Source organism: Stegostoma tigrinum, chromosome 4, assembly GCF_030684315.1.
Source record: "Stegostoma tigrinum isolate sSteTig4 chromosome 4, sSteTig4.hap1, whole genome shotgun sequence".
In the NCBI taxonomy this organism is placed as follows: Eukaryota; Metazoa; Chordata; class Chondrichthyes; order Orectolobiformes; family Stegostomatidae; genus Stegostoma; species Stegostoma tigrinum.
Window position 1 is genome coordinate 103,873,270 of NC_081357.1, and position 20,096 is coordinate 103,893,365.

The 20,096-nt window shown below is 41.6% G+C and overlaps 1 protein-coding gene across 1 annotated transcript in view; it reads right to left on the minus strand.

The window, feature by feature from the left end:
* The window catches only part of LOC125452488 (CUB and sushi domain-containing protein 1-like), a 2,230,063-nt gene that overhangs the window by 1,169,077 nt on the left and 1,040,890 nt on the right, over positions 1 to 20,096 (minus strand). Inside the window, exon 6 of the mRNA XM_048530978.2 lies at positions 4,629 to 4,836. Coding sequence (XP_048386935.1) covers positions 4,629 to 4,836 — 208 coding nt within the window. The remainder of the gene's footprint in view (positions 1 to 4,628; positions 4,837 to 20,096) is intronic.

A 20,096-nucleotide genomic window follows, 5' to 3' on the forward strand; every position in this document is an offset into this window, starting at 1 on the left:
CTCCGCAACTCCACTCTCTCTGGGGGAGTGGGGGAGAGTAGAAAGGGGAAACCACAAGAGGAGAAAAAAGGAGTTGGAAAAATGGTGAAGGGACTGGTGAACAGCAGAGCTCCAATCAGAGTGCCCTACTCTGCTGTTACCTTGACCAATTAACAAGATAAAGAATTCCATTGTTCCATCTCATATAATGAACAACATGAAAACTGTATTATTCTAGACTTTACAGGTTCCTGTGATTTAATGTCCGTAAAACCATCCACTTAAATGTTATGCCTTGTCAGTTTTCATTTTAACTTCCTGACATTGCTACAAATCAGTTTATTAAACACACCCAAGTGAAATGAAATACTACCACAACAAATCATAGGTTAATGCAATTCAGTGATTTTGAAATTGCCACATATGACCAACATTTTGTCAAAATGTTTCTATTCATTTAAAAAGCAGATATATCAAGAAGCTATTTTAAATAATTTTATTAAAACTATTGCAGTGAAGCAAAACACAACAAAGACCCGCGATAACCACATGGAAGGAGCATGAAGCAAGCACTGTGTGTCACATTGCTGTGATTGGATAAATCCCTGGTCCCAACCACTGCCCTTGACTACATCACTGCTGTGACACTATTTCTAACTTTTGATGAGCTAAGTGGCCAGGAGGTAAGGTCAGTGCCCAGTTAGAAGCACCAAGCTCCTCTGAAAGGCAGGAGCTTCCCACCTGGCGCTAATCTGCAGCTAGATGAGAAGAGCCTGGGAAGAAATACGAGTGTCTGGCATCCATACTGGCACAGGTAGGTATTACAATTAAATCACAATGACAAATTTTATTTAGCCCCTCAAGTAACCCAAAAGCTGAGCACTAAAGTTCATCAAATTGTTCAGTTTAACCAAAACGCAGTTTACAAATTCCATTCCAAACCAAAGGTGCTTGAACATGGTCATTGTAGAGATTGGGGCCATTAATCAGTAGCATTTAGGTTCCTCATCTTTCCCATCATCAGCCTTCTAAAAATTGCAAACTCTCTGCAATGGGTGGGCACACTGAAATGACCTCTGTTATTTCAAAAAATGCACCAGCCATAGATCCCAAACCACCAGCCTTTTGAAAATCAAACTCTCAGCTCGCACAAAATATATGTCTCACCTATTTGGATTCCCAGTTCCTTTGAAAGCCATGATTCTAGGATAGACAATTTAGGGTAAAGTGAGGTCTGTACAGGTACATGGCCTGTTCAGGTACACTGAGTACAAGTTATCATCCAATGATTAGACAGGTGCAAATACCAGCGATTGAGGAACACAATCAGTAAAGACAAATAACTGAAAGGACAAGAAACAATCACACTATGGCAAATAATCGGTTGTTTCTTTTTTTGCCTCACGGCAACTCCATGTCACAAAAATGTTGCCTTTTAAGTGTCCTGCTATCAACAGCTTAAATGACTCAACTGAAATAACACCCGCAATGGAGACCATTTCTTCGTACCGCCTCCAGTCCCAGGCATTTAAAGCAAAAATTATGCGTACATTTGCACATCAGTCTGACAAGTCAGTGCCCTAACCAATTATAAAAGGATGGGCCTTGTTAAAGAAAGGAGGTGGTGATACAGCACACCAGATAGCCTTAACCCATTTATAACCCCATCAATCCAGAAACTCACAAGGCTTTCTAATCTGTCTCTAAGCCTCAACAGTGCCTTTTGGCTGAACATACAATTTATAAAAAATCAAGTGGTGAGTGGGGCTATTTACATCATTGCTCCACCTTAGTAAATAATTGACAGAAAGGGAAAAATTGAGAGAGAAATCTCCACCCACGAACAATTGGAAACCAGTCATTCTGAATTTCAGAAGGATCAGAAACAGATTCACTCATGCATGCAACATTTGTCTGCATTCCTCTGTGTCTTTTCAGCATTAATGACTTCCTTCCATCTCTCTACTATTGAAAACACTTGTTCCATTTTACTCCTGAGGCTTCAACCATTTTGTTTTGTGTGACAGCCACAATCCGGTGAGAATTGGTTTTCCCAGTGGATTCACTGCCTTCCAGCTGCGGAACTGCTCAAAGCGGTGCACTTCTTGCCTACAGTGTATCTCTTGCATAAAATAAAAACTGCTCAAGTCTCCCCACTTATTGTATTTTGAAGGCAAAACAGAGTTTCCACTCAACTCCAACTTGATCTACCTAATTGTTGGAAGTTATTACCTGTATTGGTCAGTGGTCAGGTACTAAAAGAAATTAATTCACAAATAACTATGAGAGATAAGCATCAGAGTCAGAATTAGGTTGTCCTTTGATGTCATCTCTCCTTCAGTTTTGATACAACTTCAGTAGATGAGACAGGATTTCCTAAGCCAAGTGATTGAAGAGGTTATTGGCAAAAACCTGCTCACCATTCAGTCTGCATTCCTCCAGCACCACTCAGCACCTGCCCTCATTATAACCTTGGATCAAACTTGGACAAAACAGCAGATCTCCCAAAGTGGGGAGTGAGTGCCTGGCCTTAACATCAAAGCAGCATTTGACTGAGTGCATCATTGAGGAGTCCTAGCAAAACTGTAGCGAATGACAAACAGGGGAAAGCTCCCCACACACAAATTGCAGACACAGGCCTGAATGTGGCCCACTTCTGTGACATACCTCCTCCATTTCCACACCCCACCAACGACTAATTTGGCACCTTTCCCTTCTCTAAAGTTATTAAGATGCTGAAACCATGAAAATTGTGCTGCCAGCTGAGGTGGAGATGGAGATGGAGTTGATTTTGCGATGCGGTATAGAACACGACACTTGATTCCTAGCTCTGACAGGTGTTGATCTTGAAACACAAAGCCACCTTTCAACCTCAAATCTAGATGCTGCCCAAAAAATGCGTTAAAACATGTTACCTCCATACCTACCTCTCCTTTGATTTTAATAAATGCTGTGGCACGCATAAAGGGCATTTTAAGCAAAGAAACAAATCCAAGTGGAAAAGTGGCTTCTGCAGCATGGAGAGATATCCTTGTTACAAAGTTCGGGACCATGCTTAACATTGTCACAAGAGTGACAGAAAATTAAACTTAACCCATCCAGAAGTTTAACCTTCATCACATGAATAAAATAAATATCTTCAATCAGCAGGGTTTGTTTTATCAGGTCAATGAGGTTAGCTCACAGGCAATATGGCACCCATTATTCCATGCAATGATGTTAACACTGCCACCTTTCTGCTTATGCATAAAAGTTTAGCAGTTGTGATCATCAGAATGCCACAAGGAGTAAGGCCCTTTCTGTTATTGAAAAAGTCAAAGAGATGCTAACAGCTATTTTCCATAAAATCTAACAAAGCAACAGTGCATTCTTTCCTGGAGATTATTTTTTCCAAATGTATGCAAATTTATCTGCAATCTTCAACAGGGCTTCAAAATCACCTGCAAATCATGTGGATGGCAAATAGTTACATTAATCTCCTCCAAGATCATTTCCTGTGAAAACTGCCTACACAAAGAAGCTGCACACTATTTAAACAAGTTACCTGGCTTCAGGAATTTCAATAAAAATAGCTGTCAGTGAATAAAGTGCTGCTTAGTGATGAATGCCTGGAAGCATCTTTTCAATTGACTTCGAGAAGATTAGTTGAAAGTTATCACTGCATTATTTTCCCAATTACTCTGATTAATATTTCAAATTGAGGCAAAATGGAAAATTGAAATCCGCACAATTGCCTAATAACTTACTTTCAATCTCCTGCAATATTATTTTAACATTAGATTATATCAAACATTCATTTCACTCAGCGACAAAATTCAGGTCATACATCGCAGATATACTCACACAAGAAAGAGTGCAGATTCTATTTCAGATTTCTGTAATGTCGGTGTAAACAAGCCTTAAGACAGCTCATTTTTACTGAGCTTTGTGAAAACCCATAGAATAATGACGCAACATCAGCTTTCGCCCAGCCTTTCATCTGAAGTTGCAGCATAGATTATGAATAGTGCCTTTCTTCTGCTGCAGCATCAGAATATAAAAAATGGAAAACTGATCTTAAATCCATTTGGTTTTATAAATCTTTGCATTTTGCAGTGTGACAACAGTCAATCCTTTAAAGTAAACAGTTGACTTTAGGCAAAGATTCCTGTCCCTGGAAAGATGCAGCAGGAGATTCCAAATTTGAAGGATTGATACGTTTAGAATTTCAAGGCGAATAGCTACATCTTACTGGTGACAACTTTTGTAACTTTGATCTGTCGGACTAAAAAAGGTGTTCCCTGCTTATGCAGTCCTCAACAAACATAACGTTACAACATTCAGAATTCAAAAACTAACAAGATTGAGACCACCATAACAACAAATAAAGGGATCAATCTGATGAACTCGCTGATTCTCTGCGTGTATGTAATTAATACACATTGCAATACAGATGTTTTAACAACTATCCACACCTACAAATAAATGTATCTGCAATCTTCAAAAGGTCTAAAACCATTTGCAATTCAAACTGGTGGGAAATACTTAAAATGTTTCCAAAGTGGATACCTATCTCATGAAAATATCACCTCAAAAGAGCTGTGAACTGTTATAAAAGATGTTACTTGGTGCTTTGAAAACAAAAGTGAGATAACAATCACTGCACTTGCCATATTGTTGGTGCATCAGTCCCACTAATCTCGAGGATGTCATATCCATCTTCAAGCTGGAAATCAGAGAAGATGAGTGCAATGGTATCACCAGGCTCTGCCAGGATAGTCCACGTGCAGTCAGCATTATTACCATATTCTGATGGGAAGTGTGGACTGGAAATCACTCCGCTGGTACCTCGCAATGTCCCGCCACACGCACCTTCAGCTGCAACAGATGGACAGGATAAACAGATAAAGCATAGTTTACAATCAGAGATCACATCTTCTGCTCAATACTGAAACAATTTGTTTCATCACAGGCAACATTCTCCCAAGAAAACATAAATCTGAAGGAAGGTTGAGAATTTCAAATAGCTTCACAGTACTCTGAAATAAAGTTATATGTGCTGGCACCTTTATGTAACGATTATCGAAGAAATGGAAAATAGGTAGAGCAATTAAATGTACACTTGCAACATAACTAATATTAAATTTTGAAGTCTTACAAATATATATATATCTATTTTCTTCTGGGATTGATGAAGCGCAAACGAGTTGACATTCAAATTGGAGTAACGTCTCAGAGGCTTTAGCATGATACAACTGGAATCTAGTCAAGTCAAATAATTGCCTTTATTGTGTTAGGAAATAATAACTCTCAGTGTAGATGAGTATTATATAATCTGAACTGCCATTTACCTTGAATCTATGAATTGTTACAGCTTTTAATTGCAATAGCAGTGTACGATTTTCTGGTCATCATTATTAGGTTTCACCCTTTTCTTTCTCTGACATTGCAATTTCAAAGTAAGCAGGAAATGCTGAAAAAAGTCAAAAGTTAGGCTAAGTTTTAGTTTTCAGTCAAGGCGTGTCAAATTTAAAACAGCGATGAGGAGGACATGTTTATTTCAGAGGGTCAGGAATCTGTGAAATTCACTATCCTGGATTACGGTGGATGCCAGGACATTGAGTAAGTTTAAGGAGGAAATTGACAGTTTTTTTAAACTAATTATGGGTTGAAGAGCTATGGATGGTGTGTAGGAAGGTGGCAATGAGGCCGAGATGGGAACTGCCGTGATTACATTGAATAGCAGAGCAGGCTGGAAGCGTTGAATTGCCTGTTCCAGATTCTGGTGAAAAATAAATCTAAGGAGTTTAGCAAGCTCCCATCAACAGCAATGTGGTAACAGTCAGAGATATTTATTGTTAGTGATGTATTGATTGAGGGTTAAAAAAAAATGGCCAAGACAGTAAAGAAAATATCAAAAATACTACAGTTCTTTGATTCTAGTCATGAAATTTACCCCTGGAGAGGGTAAGTTAAGATGAGCATCTCATCCGAAGAATGCCATTTTGATGTTCCCTTGACCAGCCTTGATGAAGAACTGAGGCCTCTGTAACGGAACTTAACCTACAACCATTTTATTCAGAAGTAAAGGTGTTCTTCACTGATACACGGATGACACTTGGAAACAGAAAATCATATTAAATAATTTGCATTCAAAAATAATTGGGAAAAATGGAATGGAAGTTATGGCATTTTAACAGTCGATGATGGTTGGCATGAGGTCAGGCAGGAAGATACAAAATTTTTAAGTTCTCAAAGTTGAGCCCAAACAGTTTTCAACCTGGCTTGCATTCACTTTTAAGGGAAAGAGTTCACTGCACGCTGTCCCAGTGCAATATCCAGTAGCTCTTTATCTGCAATGTCTCATGTCAAAGTTTGCCCTGACCCGCACAGTATCTGACACTGCCAAAAGCGGCTTGAAACAACCAACAGTCAGTCTTCACATATAAGATACTTGATATTCCTCAAATGTCTGATTTCTGCCCTTACAATGTCCGATACTTTGAGTCCATCCATACTATCTGCAACATCTTTCCACAACCCAAACCATCTTGTCTGATTAGTATCGCAATGCCACTGCCCCAACCATAATGTCAGATTCCCCCTCCCTACTTCAAAACATTCATATGATTTAATGGGGGTTTTGACAAAGATCTGTAGCTCAAGTTGCGGTTGAAGTTGTTGATTAGTTCACTGTGCTGATTGGTTTTCATGCAAAAATTTTGACTTTCTTCTAGGTGGCATTGTCAGTGCTGTGTAGCCTTCATTGAAGTGCTGTTGTTCTGACCCACTCTGAATTTATATGGGTTGGTCTGTCATGGTGGGCAGTCTTGTTTCCGTGGTTACACCAGAGATGTATGTAAATGAGATCTATTTCAACATGTTTGCTAATTGTATCAGTGGTTGGAAGCCAGGCCTCCAGGAATTCTCATGCTTGTCTTTGTTTCAGTTATTCTACTACTGTACCTTTGTTCCAGTTAAACTGATGTCATTCTATATCGAAGTGCATGGAAACAAGGGAGATTTGGTTGCGCAGTTTTGCTGCGAGTTGGCGTGTTGACAAGGCCTCTGTTTACTGATTTTCTAACCTTCAGCCACATCAAACTATTGTCTGGTCGAATTGATTACCCATTTGCTCACTTGACACTTGCATCCCTGTGAATCTAGCTGGGCTGGGAACAAAAATAAAGCCCAGACATTAAATTCTACAGAGCAAGAAGAATTTCCAAGCTTACAACCCTGAAAATCTTTCTGGCTCTAAGTTACTAACATGGCTTGGAAGTTAGCCGATTTGGAGAGATTATTACGGTTTGCAAGAAAGGATAAACCTGCCCACCTCCATTTCAACTCTTACACAATCATAATTCAGATATATATTAAAGTTCTTTTATTGTGGCTGGTTCAAAATCCTGAAATCTTCTACCTGGCACCTTTGCAGAATCCCATCAGGGGTTACAGTGGGTCAAATGATTGACCAAGTACCATTTTCTCAGGGTGACAGAAGATAGACAACAAATGGAGCTTTGTCAGTTAATCTTTGTTCCATCATGGAATTATAACTATGAAGGGGTGATATCATTAGTGGGATGATGTGAACGTTTGTATTGACAGAAGATGAGGCAGGAAAAACAATGAAGATGTCAACAAATGAATACTAATCTGGATGTGAATAAATACTGGAGATGGGGATAGGTGAACAGTGACGTATTGACCTTGCAATTCTAAACTCAAAGTTACACTACTGTCTTGAAGATTTGCAAACAGCTAAATTTCAACGTATGAGGAAAACTTCAAACATGTTTTTTTAAAAAACTAACCAAAAACTCGGAGGGTCACTCTTCAACATGTAATGGACAAGAAAATCATATTACTGCTGAATACTTTCTTGACACGTTCTCTGATTATGTGGAACTCAGCACCAAGGGATAAATTCATGTGGTCTTGATCCTACTTTCTTAAATGTTTTTTTTGAAGGGGTATAGTTTTGGCTGAGCACACACTATGTCTTACAAAATGGATTAATGTCAATGTTAAAATATCAAAGTAATGCCATATAAACGTATTGAGTATTCATTGGTTACGGCCATTTACTACGATTCATAAATGTATCCACAATAGAAAAAGTGAAATCTATCCCAAACTCCAGAGGAACTGAGGAACAGATAAAAACAAGTTCCATGAGGATCGAGTAGAACAGGATAAAGGGATAATGTCTATTTGAGGTAACAAAGTGTGAAGCTTGATGAACACAGCAGGCCAAGCAGCATCTCAGGAGCTCCTTGTTATCTTGGATTCTCCAGCATCTGCAGTTCCCATTATCTCTAAATCACAATGTCTATTTGAGGGTTGAGTCCTCAGCATAGGAGTTGGAATGAGATTCAGCTAAGGCATAATGGACGGCAGATCAAAAAGAAATCCACTTACAAATGGTATCAGAGATAATGGGAACTGCAGATGCTGGAGATTCCAAGATAATAAAATGTGAGGCTGGATGAACACAGCAGGCCAAGCAGCATCTCAGGAGCACAAAAGCTGACGTTTCGGGCCTAGACCCTTCATCAGAGAGGGGGATGGGGGAGGGAACTGGAATAAATAGGGAGAGAGGGGGAGGCGGACCGAAGATGGAGAGTAAAGAAGATAGGTGGAGAGAGTGTAGGTGGGGAGGTAGGGAGGGGATAGGTCAGTCCAGGGAAGATGGACAGGTCAAGGAGGTGGGATGAGGTTAGTAGGTAGCGGGGGGTGCGGCTTGGGGTGGGAGGAAGGGATGGGTGAGAGGAAGAACCGGCTAGGGAGGCAGAGACAGGTTGGACTGGTTTTGGGATGCAGTGGGTGGGGGGGAAGAGCTGGGCTGGTTGTGTGGTGCAGTGGGGGGAGGGGATGAACTGGGCTGGTTTAGGAATGCAGTAGGGGAAGGGGAGATTTTGAAACTGGTGAAGTCCACATTGATACCATATGGCTGCAGGGTTCCCAGGCGGAATATGAGTTGCTGTTCCTGCAACCTTCGGGTGGCATCATTGTGGCAGTGCAGGAGGCCCATGATGGACATGTCATCAAGAGAATGGGAGGGGGAGTGGAAATGGTTTGCGACTGGGAGGTGCAGTTGTTTGTTGCGAACTGAGCGGAGGTGTTCTGCAAAGCGGTCCCCAAGCCTCCGCTTGGTTTCCCCAATGGATGCCTTCTGTTTTCAACACTCACTAATTACACAATGTTGGCAGTTAGCGCATACCAATGGTGGGTCAGAATGGATTACAATAACAAAATACACTAAGAGCCACATTGCGATGATGTTCGCTCAATAGTGTGAAAGAGACACTGCCATCAATGTTACTGATGCATATATCCAAAGTATAGGAGATTTTACAAATTAATATCTCTGTGAAATTACCCTTGAATGTAAGATCGTAAAAATGAGAAGATAAGAAATATAATAGTTGAACTTCAGGAAACATGAGCAGTATTACGCTGTCACGAATGAAGAATTGGTTTAGAAAGAGACCCATTCTCTTACTTTTCTTAGACCTGTTTCAGATGAGATTGAGACCAAAAATTCTCATCTGCATCCTGTGCTGAAAGCTAATTATACTGCACAGATTCAGTACATTTATGAATATTCAATACAATAACGTTTCAATTAGAGAGGCACATAAAATGTGCAAAGTAGCAGATAACTTGATACATATCTTAATATCCTTGGCATAGTTCAGATTCCTCTGCATAAAAAAAAGTTGGCCATGAACATTTCAAGTATTCTTGTCGAGTGCCACGATGATTTCTATCAGTTTGCATCCCTGGTTATATGTTTAGCCATATGTGAGTTAATGATTGTAACGAGGTCAGACAGCTGGACGTCATAGAAGTGATTTCCCTGGTTGGATAAAATTAACAGCCCAAAACAGGGAGCCCTGGCTGACAGATAAAAAGGTGAGTGTCAGAGACAGAGACGCTCTGGTGCCTGACTCTTGTATGAAGCATTACTAAAGTCAAGGAGTATTCATGTTTAAATAACGAGTGATTTGCTCATGGGATATCAGCCTCTATGGAATTATTTCAGAGAGGAACAGTGATTTTAGGGTCTGGTTTATGCATTTTCAATATGGTGATTTTTCAGTAGCTGTTCTGTGGAGCAATTATGGATATAGTTACAGTTGTTTATTTATCACATCTATGTACACCCTCTTAATATGGTCAACAACCCTTATATTTCAAATGGACAGATTGAGAGCAGAGCCAGATGCATGTGTTAATCATTTCTAATTATAAGAACAGTCAACGGCAATATCTCTTAATCCTAATACTTATACATTTAAAACTAATACATGAGGGATAGCTTTATATTACATTACTCCTTCTGGCATTTCATCAACAGAATTAGGACGACTATAATAATAAGTATCACACTGCGTCCTATACAAAGACCCCCTTTCACGAGACTCTGAAATGTTATAATTAACTTGCTCAGCAAATGAGTTTGTATCGCCTTGTTATTTTTATTTCTGCGACCAAGTGTGCATAAATTTTGAGGCTTTTATTTGCATACTGTTCAAGTACAAAGCACTGTATTCTTGTCTTTTCTTGGTGTTTGCCTTCAAGCTATGGTGTCCCCCAACATCCACCCCACCAGTTACATTTTGGGTGCTTGATGTGAATCAGGTCTTTACCTTATTACTTGATTTACTGTGTGTCCTCGTTGTCTTGTTGGAGACTGTCGTTTTCCAAAGAAAATCTGCTCTCAATGTTCCCAGATAAAAGCTATTAACAGTAGCACACTGGTCTGTAAATCAGCAGGACATTCTCCAAACTGATTACACACTCAGAAGCTAGAATAATCATATTTGATGTCTTTTATAGCACGGAAGTGGGTAAGTTAGTTCATCGTGTCCATGCTGGTTCCCCGCAAGAGTAACTCAGATAATTACACGTCCTCATCCATTCCCCATGGCCCTCATGGAGAGATAGATTCTTGATCAGTCGGATTATGGGGAAAATACAGGAAGTGGACATGAGGAATGTCAAATCATCCATAATGGTATTGAATGGCAAACTGGGCTCAAGGAAGCAAACAGCTTACTCCTGTTCCTATTTCTTATGGTACAAGGTGGATGGGCTGTACCTGAAGTGAAATGGGACCAATATCCATATGAGAGCAAAGTTGGTGGTATTTATTTAACACTCAGAGCCCGATGAACAAGACAGGGGAGTTGAGGGCACAAACTGAAACATGGGGATGTGATGTCTTTGTTGTCACTAAGACATGGCTGAAAGAAGTATAGGGTTGGAAGTTCAGTATTTCAGGATATAGGGTCTTCAGAAAAAACATGGAAGGAGGTCAAGTGCAGAAGTTGTTGCAATTTCGATCAGGGAATCTATCACAGAAGTAAGGATGGATGACATCGAGAAAGGCTCTTACAGCAGCACAATGGCACAGTGGTTAGCACCACTACCTCAGAGTGCCAGGGAACCAGGTTCGATTCCAGACTCAGGTGACTCTATGTGGAACTTGTGCCTTGTCCCTGTGTCTGTGTTGCCTCCAGGTGCTCTGGTTTGCTCCCACAGTTCAAAGATGTGCAGGTGAGGTGGATTGTCCATGCTAAGTTGCTCTGCAGTTTGCAGGGCCAGGTACATGAACTATGGGCTTAAGGAGACAGGATCAGATGCTCTTTGAAGGGTTGGTGCAGACTCAAATGGGCCAAATAGCCTCTGTCTGCACTGTAGGTATTCTATTATTCTCAAATGAAGCCATATGGATGGAACATAAGAATCAAAAAGGAGCAATCACATTGCTTGGAGTGTACAGACTCCTAATTGTCCAAGAGAAATAGAAAAGCAGATATGTTGGCAAATTTGAGGCAAGTGCGAATGTAAGTGGGTAGCAACATTTGGGGATTTTCACCTCCTCAACGTTAACTGGGGTAGTGATTGTGTGAAGGAATTTTTAAAATGCATCTGGTACTTCAAAAGCCCTACAGAAGGGCAGCCCAGAGCATAAATTTAGGAAATGAAGCTTGGCAAGTGATTGAAGGATCAGTGATGCAATGCCGAGATATACAAGGCTAAGAACCAAGTGCTGGAAAATACAATAACAATAGTTCGGTAGTTATGGCTGGCATGGATTCAATGAGCTGAAGGGTCATGTAGATCTCTCCTACTCTGTGATTCTATAACAAAGGCACATATCTCCAGGATCTTTACCAGCACATCTTGCTCCAGAATCACAGGATCAAGAATTCATCTGAATGCTCTACAGGTGGACAAATAGGATTCAAGCTGGACTAGGGCTTCTGGTACCACACTGGATCTGCAACAATCATTTTTTTTTGAAAACAGGAGAGTTGCTGGAGTCTGAGATAACAAGGTGTGGAGCTGGAAGAACACAGCAGGCCAGTTAGCGTCAGAGAAGCAGGGAAGCTGATGTTTCGGGTCTTCAGAAAAAAGAAGAAGGGTTCCAACCTGAAACATCAGCTTTCCTGCTCCCCTGATGCTGCCTGGCCTGCAGTTTCATTTAGCTCCACACCTTGTTATCACTGAAGTCTCCATCTTCTGAAGTATTCACATAATTATTTTCTCTAGTTTCTTTAAAGATTTTACATTCTTCCTTAAGTCTGATGCCCAGAAGAAGGCATAATGCACCTGCCGAAATTGATCATGCTTCATCATAGCCCCCTTGCTTATGTTCTGTATACCTCTCTTTATAAAACCCAGGGTCAAATTAACCATGTTCTCAACCTGCCCTGCCACTCTCCACAATTCATGATTCCTATCTGTAAGTCTGTGTAAGAGTTGTACGCTTTAAATTATTTTGTGTCTACTCTGGAAAAGCTTAGCAGGCCTGGGAGCATCCAAGGAGAAAACAATCAGAATTAATGTTTCGTGTCCAGTGACCCTTCCTCAGAATGTGTAGATGGGTAGACGGCTTCCCTCGTCATTTGTCTAAATGTCTCAATCAATCCAATATGTCCTTGAACAAGTAGCACAATGTCATTTCTCAGTAGCATTGAGTCCTACCATATAGATGAGTGTCATCGCCGGAAAATGATGTTGGAGATTTGAAGTAACAAAGTAAACATGCATTATTGTTTCTAGCTACTAGACAGTAGTCTGCACCAATCACATTGAAATTTTCTTCAGATTCCCTACCTTGTTGGAGATTTTCGATTACCTCTGGATTGGTTCATTCTGACTGCAGGAATACTAACTGATGATCAATTGCTATTACCTGTAACTTTCATTTTATCTAAATAGTTCTTGTGGCAGCTTAAAGAAATAAAAAAGAAAATTAAAAAACTGGGTAATAATCAAAAGATGAAAAGATATTGCTGTAAGCAACTCCCGATCCTATATTTCTGCATTCACTGAAGCAATTTTAATTATTTGTTTCAAGCCTAAATATAAGTGTTACGACTCACCACAGACAACTTAATGAGTTTTTAATTTTTCAAACAAATTAGTTCTGTTACTAAAGTGCCTTGTAATTATGTAGGTATTTAAATGTTAAATGCTACTTTCATCCAAGCAAAAAACTTTTGGGGGGTTGTTGACAATGTTTTTTATCAGTAACGTGTAGTCAAAAGATCATGTTTTTTTTTAAAAAATAACTTCGACAAAACATTGATTTTAAAGCAGAAACTTATAATTAATGTCAAGCAAGAGAGATTTTCATTTGTAAAGCATCTTTTACAACCTGAAGATTTTCTATAAACACTCTGATGTGTTTATAGTTAGTTATGTATGTTTGGCCATAACTATTTTCTGTAAGAAATATGGCAAAGTTGTTCACTTATAGCAAGCTGCACAAACAACAATGCGACAATGAACAGATTATTTGTTGCTGTGCTGTTCGTTCTTAAAAATGAGGTGAATGCCACGAGTCTGTTCAAAATAGTGCCATGGGGTTTTTGCTTTCCACTGAAAGAACAGGTGGGTGCCTAGATTTGACATTGAATCCAAAAGCTAACGTTTCCAATTGTGTTCAGATAACTTAAGTATTCATCATCAAGAATGTGGCAGTTGCTTCACAAGCAAAATATCAGCAGTTCCCCGCAATGACTCTCTCCATGTGCTATGCCCTAAAAGGTTATTGGCAGCGATTCATTTCTGTGGTGGTCCAAAGTTACACTTGGCAAAGTATACAGTGATTTACTAATGGCTTGGCTTGTTGACAGAGGTTGACCAGAACCTTTTCATCTTCATAACATCTTCCATTGATGTATGTTGGAAGGATTTACAACTTAATAGTGAACCTGGTTGGCAACATTTTGAATGGGCCTTCCTTTGCCTTCATGTCCCAGATGACAGATTTCCTCCCTCAGAGGGCATCAGTGAACCAGATCAGTTTTTTTTTAACTGATATTTGACAGTGGTTACTATTGTGTTTTTTCCAGGTTTTATTGAATTTAAATTTCACCAGCTACCGTGGTGGAATTCGAACTTTTGGCAGCATTTGGGCTTCTGAGCTTGGGGTTCACCTGCATTTCCTTTTCTTTATTTTTCTATATTTTCCTTTCTGTCTTCTTTGAGACCTTTCATCAATGGAGGAGCGAGTCTAGGTCCAATATGAAACCTGACAGCATTGGTAGAGTCGGCGAAGTGACCCCAGCGGTGTGGAGATGCTGCTTAAAGAATGGCGGCTCAGACGTAGGTAGGTCTGGCACACGTGGAGGCGAGTTTCTGGTGGAGGGGCATCAGTATTGTCAGTGGCATCAGCAAGGTGGGCCAGCGGCAAGAGATGACACCTGAAGAATGGCAGCTTCGATGTCGGTGGTTCTGGAAAAACAGTTGGGCGGTAGCAACATGAAGCCTTGAACTGGAACAGTGAATATGATAAAGAGCAAAGATAGATCCTCTTTTGGTCATGCCTTTTCATTTCTCCTTTGTTTAAGTTATTCAAAATGGCACTGAGTGTGGACACACTTGAAGTTTTTCACTGTATTTTCCCTTAAATTCAAGTGACAAGAAATCATTCATTTATTCATCCAGTCAATAAAAGCTCTCAGGTTCTTGGCTGTGAGTCCAGTAACATAAACACTGTGCAACTGCCTACCTTGAATATCTATGTCTTTTTGTCTCCATTAACAGAACTCGACAGTAAACTGATACTAGATTGTTCAGTTTCTCTCACTGTGCAAGACTTCAGGGTTAGCAAAATCTGAAGTGTGACTTTACAGTCACTAGACTATTCTATTTGTTTGCCGGTTCTTGCTTTTAACTGTTGAAGTATTCTTTATTCTTTCCAATATTTGATGACTTCTAGTAACCATAATAATCTTAACCACAGTGAAAATTAATGGTAATACTCAGAATGTTGAGAATGGGAGATTCAGTAATGCCATCAAATGTTGATAGTTAGATTCTTTCTTGTTTGAAATAGTTATTGCTCATAACATTTGCACATTATGAGGTGCAAATGTTACTTGCCACTTGTCAACATAACCTGGATGCTGTCCTAGAGTAGCTACTAATCACACAGACTAAATCAGCATCTGAGGTGTTGCAAATGGTGCTGAACATTATGCACTCACCAACAAGTATCTCCAACTTATGACTTTGTGATGAAATGAGATCTCGGATGAAACATCATTTGAAGATGATTGAGCTAAGGACTTTACCCTGAGAATTCCTGCAGGGTTATCCTTGGACTGAGATGATTGTTCTCCAACCATTGTCTTCCTTTGCTCCAGTTATGTTTCCAGCCAGTGGAAACTTCTCCCTCTAATTCCCATTGACTTCAGTGTTGTTAGAGATTGGTGATCCCATACTTGATTAAATGTTGGCTAAATGTTACAGTCCTCTTCCGCTCCCAACATCTCCCCACATCCATTTGGTACATTCCCATCCAAATGCAGAAGGTACAATACTTTCCTATTTACCTTCTCCTTCCTCACAATCCAAGGGTCAGACACACTTTCCAGAACAACTGTATTTACTGCTCACAATGCAGTCTCCTCTTCTCTAGGAAGACAAAACACAGAGTGAGTGACTGCTTTGCAGAACTCCCATATTCTGTCCAATAAATGACCCTGAGCTTCCAGCTGCCTGAACCCTCAATATGTCAACAGAAGCAGGAACAACGTTTTATCTTCTGCGTGGGGACCTTGCAGACTTTACAGCACAATATCAAGATCAATAATTCTAGAGCCTGACAACCACCTTTGTTGTTTTTTAACCTACCCCAACACCTTACATCCTGTCATAACATGGATTGCTTTCATCCCAACCAACCCATTTCACCTACTCATAGTCCCCATTAGCACCTATCTAGCTTTACTTCATCCCTGGCTTACTATCAACGTCTCTCTCACTCACACTCTCTCTCCAGGCTTTGTTTACACCAATCCACTCATTCCTTTTCACAGACCCTCCCCCAGTCCCCTGTCATCAGCATAAATACCATTTTTTCCGAGATGCTCTCATCTCTGAAGAAGGGTAACGGACTCAAAGCATTAAATCTGATTTGTCTCAACAGATGATGAATTTGGCCAGTAATATCATTTTTTGTACAGGAGATCAATTGTTGTTCAGACTGAGGGAAGGTACATTGTATAGTTTCCCAGAGCCACTTTAAGGTCCTGTTTTGCTTGGCCAATATTAATAACAAAGGCTTGGGTTTATGGGATATGGCTTTGAAATTTACAACATTTTGAAATTTCAAGGCCAAAATAAATTAAGTGTTGTGGCCTGTGAGAGGGATAGTGAAAGTCCTCAAGAGGACACGACTAAACTGGAAAAACGTTCAGGCAAGCTACAAATGAAATTGTATGTGAAGGGATGTGAAATGCTACTGAGAGATGGCATTATGCTATTTGTTCAAGGACATATTGGATTGATTGAGACATTTAGACAAATGACGAGAAAAGCTGTCTATCCATCTACTTATTCTGAGGAAGGGTCACTGGACCCGAAATGTTAATTCTGACTTTTTCTCCATGGATGCTGCCAGGCCTGCTGACCTTTGACCGAAATTTCTGCTTTCGTCACTGACTAACAGCATCCACAAGTCTTTTGGTTTTTATGCATTCCCATTGCGAAAGGGCTGCAGGTATTTTGTGCGGATGGCCCAATATAAATTTGGCAGGTGATTGCGCTGCACCACACCCTGAGCCCAGTCCGCCTAGCTGAACTCATCCTCACCCTCAACAACTTCTCTTTCGATTCCTCCCACTTCCTATAGACAAAGGGGGTGGCCATGGGCACCCGCATGGGCCCCAGCTATGCCTGTCTCTTTGTAGGTTACGTGGAACAGTCCCTCTTCCGCACCTACACAGGCCCCAAATCCCACCTCTTCCTCCGGTACATTGATGACTGTATCGGCGCCGCCTCTTGCTCCCCAGAGGAGCTCGAACAGTTCATCCACATCACCAATACCTTCCACCCCAACCTTCAGTTCACCTGGGCCATCTCCAGCACATCCCTCACCTTCCTGGACCTCTCAGTCTCCATCTCAGGCAACCAGCTTGTAACTGATGTCTATTTCAAGCCCACCGACTCCCACAGCTACCTAGAATACACCTCCTCCCACCCAACGTCCTGCAAAAATTCCATCCCCTATTCCCAATTCCTCCGCCTCTGCCGCATCTGCTCCCACTCCCACACATCCCAGATGTCCAAGTTCTTCAAGGACCGCAACTTTCCCCCCACAGTGGTCGAGAACGCCCTTGACCGCGTCTCCCGCATTTCCCGCAACACATCCCTCACACCCCACCCCCACCACAACCGCCCTAAAAGGATCCCCCTCGTTCTCACACACCACCCCACCAACCTCCAGATACAACGCATCATCCTCCGACACTTCCGCCATCTACAATCTGACCCCACCACCCAAGACATTTTTCCATCCCCACCCCGTCTGCTTTCCGGAGAGACCACTCTGTCCGTGACTCCCTTGTTCGCACCACACTGCCCTCCAACCCCACCACACCCGGCACCTTCCCCTGCAACCGCAGGAAATGTTACACTTGCCCCCACACCTCCTCCCTCACCCTATCCATTGTACCCGGTGTGGCTTCCTCTACATTGGGGAAACCAAGCGGAGGCTTGGGGACCGCTTTGCAGAACACCTCCGCTCGGTTCGTAATAAACAACTGCACCTCCCAGTCGCAAACCATTTCCACTCCCCCTCCCATTCTTTAGATGACATGTCCATCATGGGCCTCCTGGCAGTGCCACAATGATGCCACCCGAAAGTTGCAGGAACAGCAACTCATATTCCGCTTGAGAACGCTGCAGCCCAATGGTATCAATGTGGACTTCACCAGCTTCAAAATCTTCCCGTCCCCCACCGCATCCCAAAACCAGCCCAGTTCTTCCCCTCCCCCGACTGCACCACACAACCAGCTCAGCTCTTCCCCTCCACCCACTGCATCCCAAAACCAGTCCAGCCTGTCTCTGCCTCCCTAACCTGTTCTTCCTCTCAACCATCCCTTCCTCCCACCCCAAGCCGCACCTCCATCTCCTACCTACTAACCTGATCCCACCTCCTTGACCTGTCTGTCTTCCCTGGACTGACCTATCCCCTCCCTACCTCCCCACTATACTCTCCTCTCCACCTATCTTCTCTTCTCTCCATCTTCGGTCCGCCTCCCCCTCTCTCCCTATTTATTCCAGAACCCTCACCCATCCCTCTCTCTGATAAAGGGTCTAGGCCCGAAACGTCAGCTTTTGTGCTCCTGAGATGCTGCTGGGCCTGCTGTGTTCATCCAGCCTCACATTTTATTATCTTGGATTCTCCAGCATCTGCAGTTCCCATTATCACCAACCAGACTGATGTTCACTTTTCCAGTCAACTGCCCAGAGTCGATAAAAGATGCCTGGATCTCCTCCAACTAATTGAAATTAAGCCTGAGTCTTGATTGTGCCACCTCCAGTGTGCAAATGATTAGTTCCAGACAGCTTCCATGCACAAATTATCATCCAAAGCAGTGTCAGTGAGAAGAAAAGTCACTTCCCACCAACCCTACTGACCTTTGGAGCATGAATGTATCCTTAGGCTAGGCCGGTTGCAATGATTTCATCATTTGATTCATTTTTAAGCTGATCATGGACCTAAAATACTGGGTTTCCAAGTTTAGAGCATTGAATAAACTTCTGCGAGTATCTGGCTTGCTCACTTTAATAATTTTCTTTGCTATTTACTCTCCAGCACCAGCATCTCATTTAGGTCAGAGGATTAGCTGTAGAGGTCAGTTAACTTATGGCATTCTAGTTTTCCAGTGATTGACTTTAATAACTGGAAAATCAATAAGACTGCAGATTGGACATGTTGACCTCTAAGACAATTCTTACCCATGCTCTGGTCCAGGAGGGAATCTTCCTTACACCTTGGAGATAGGTTAGAGGATGGAGCTATGAACAAACTTTGAAAATCTCACACTGGGGCAGCTCCCCAATGTTTTCCATGTCAGAACAAAACAACCAGAAGTTGTGTTGGCCTGGCACTGACTACCTTGTCTGGAGTGGCAGGCTGCAAACTATTACCAGTAAAGTACCAACATCAGGGCAAATGGGAGACACCACCAGGATGACAAAGACTTCCAAGTTGCAATTATAGTGTCATTGAGGCATGTAGCACAGAAACAGACCGTTCAGTCCAATCAGTCCAAGGCAAACACAATCCCAAACTAAACTAGTCCCACCAGCATGCTCCCCGCCCACGTCCCTCAAATTCATTCCTTTCAGGTACTTATCCAAAAGCCTTTTAAAATGTTGTTATTGTACCTACATCCAACACTTCCTCAGGAAGTTCATTCCATACGTGAACAACATTCTGTGTAAAAACGAATTGCCCCTCATGTCTTTTTTTTTAAATCTCTCTCCTCTCATCTTAAAAATGTACCCCCTTGTCTTGAAAACCCCATCCTCGGGGAAAGACAACTCCCATTAACTCTACCTATACCTCTCATTATTTTATAAACTTCCGCAAGGTCACCTTTTAACCACCTATGCTCCAGTGAAAAATGTCCCAGCCCATCCAACCTTCCCTTATAACTCAAACTTTCCATGCCCGGGAACATCATGGTAAATCTCTTCTGAACCCTCTCCAACTTAATAGTATCCTCTCCATAACTGGATGACCAGAACTGGACATAGTATTCCAGAAGAGGCCTCACCAATGTTCTGTACAATTTCAACCTGACTTCCTAACTCCT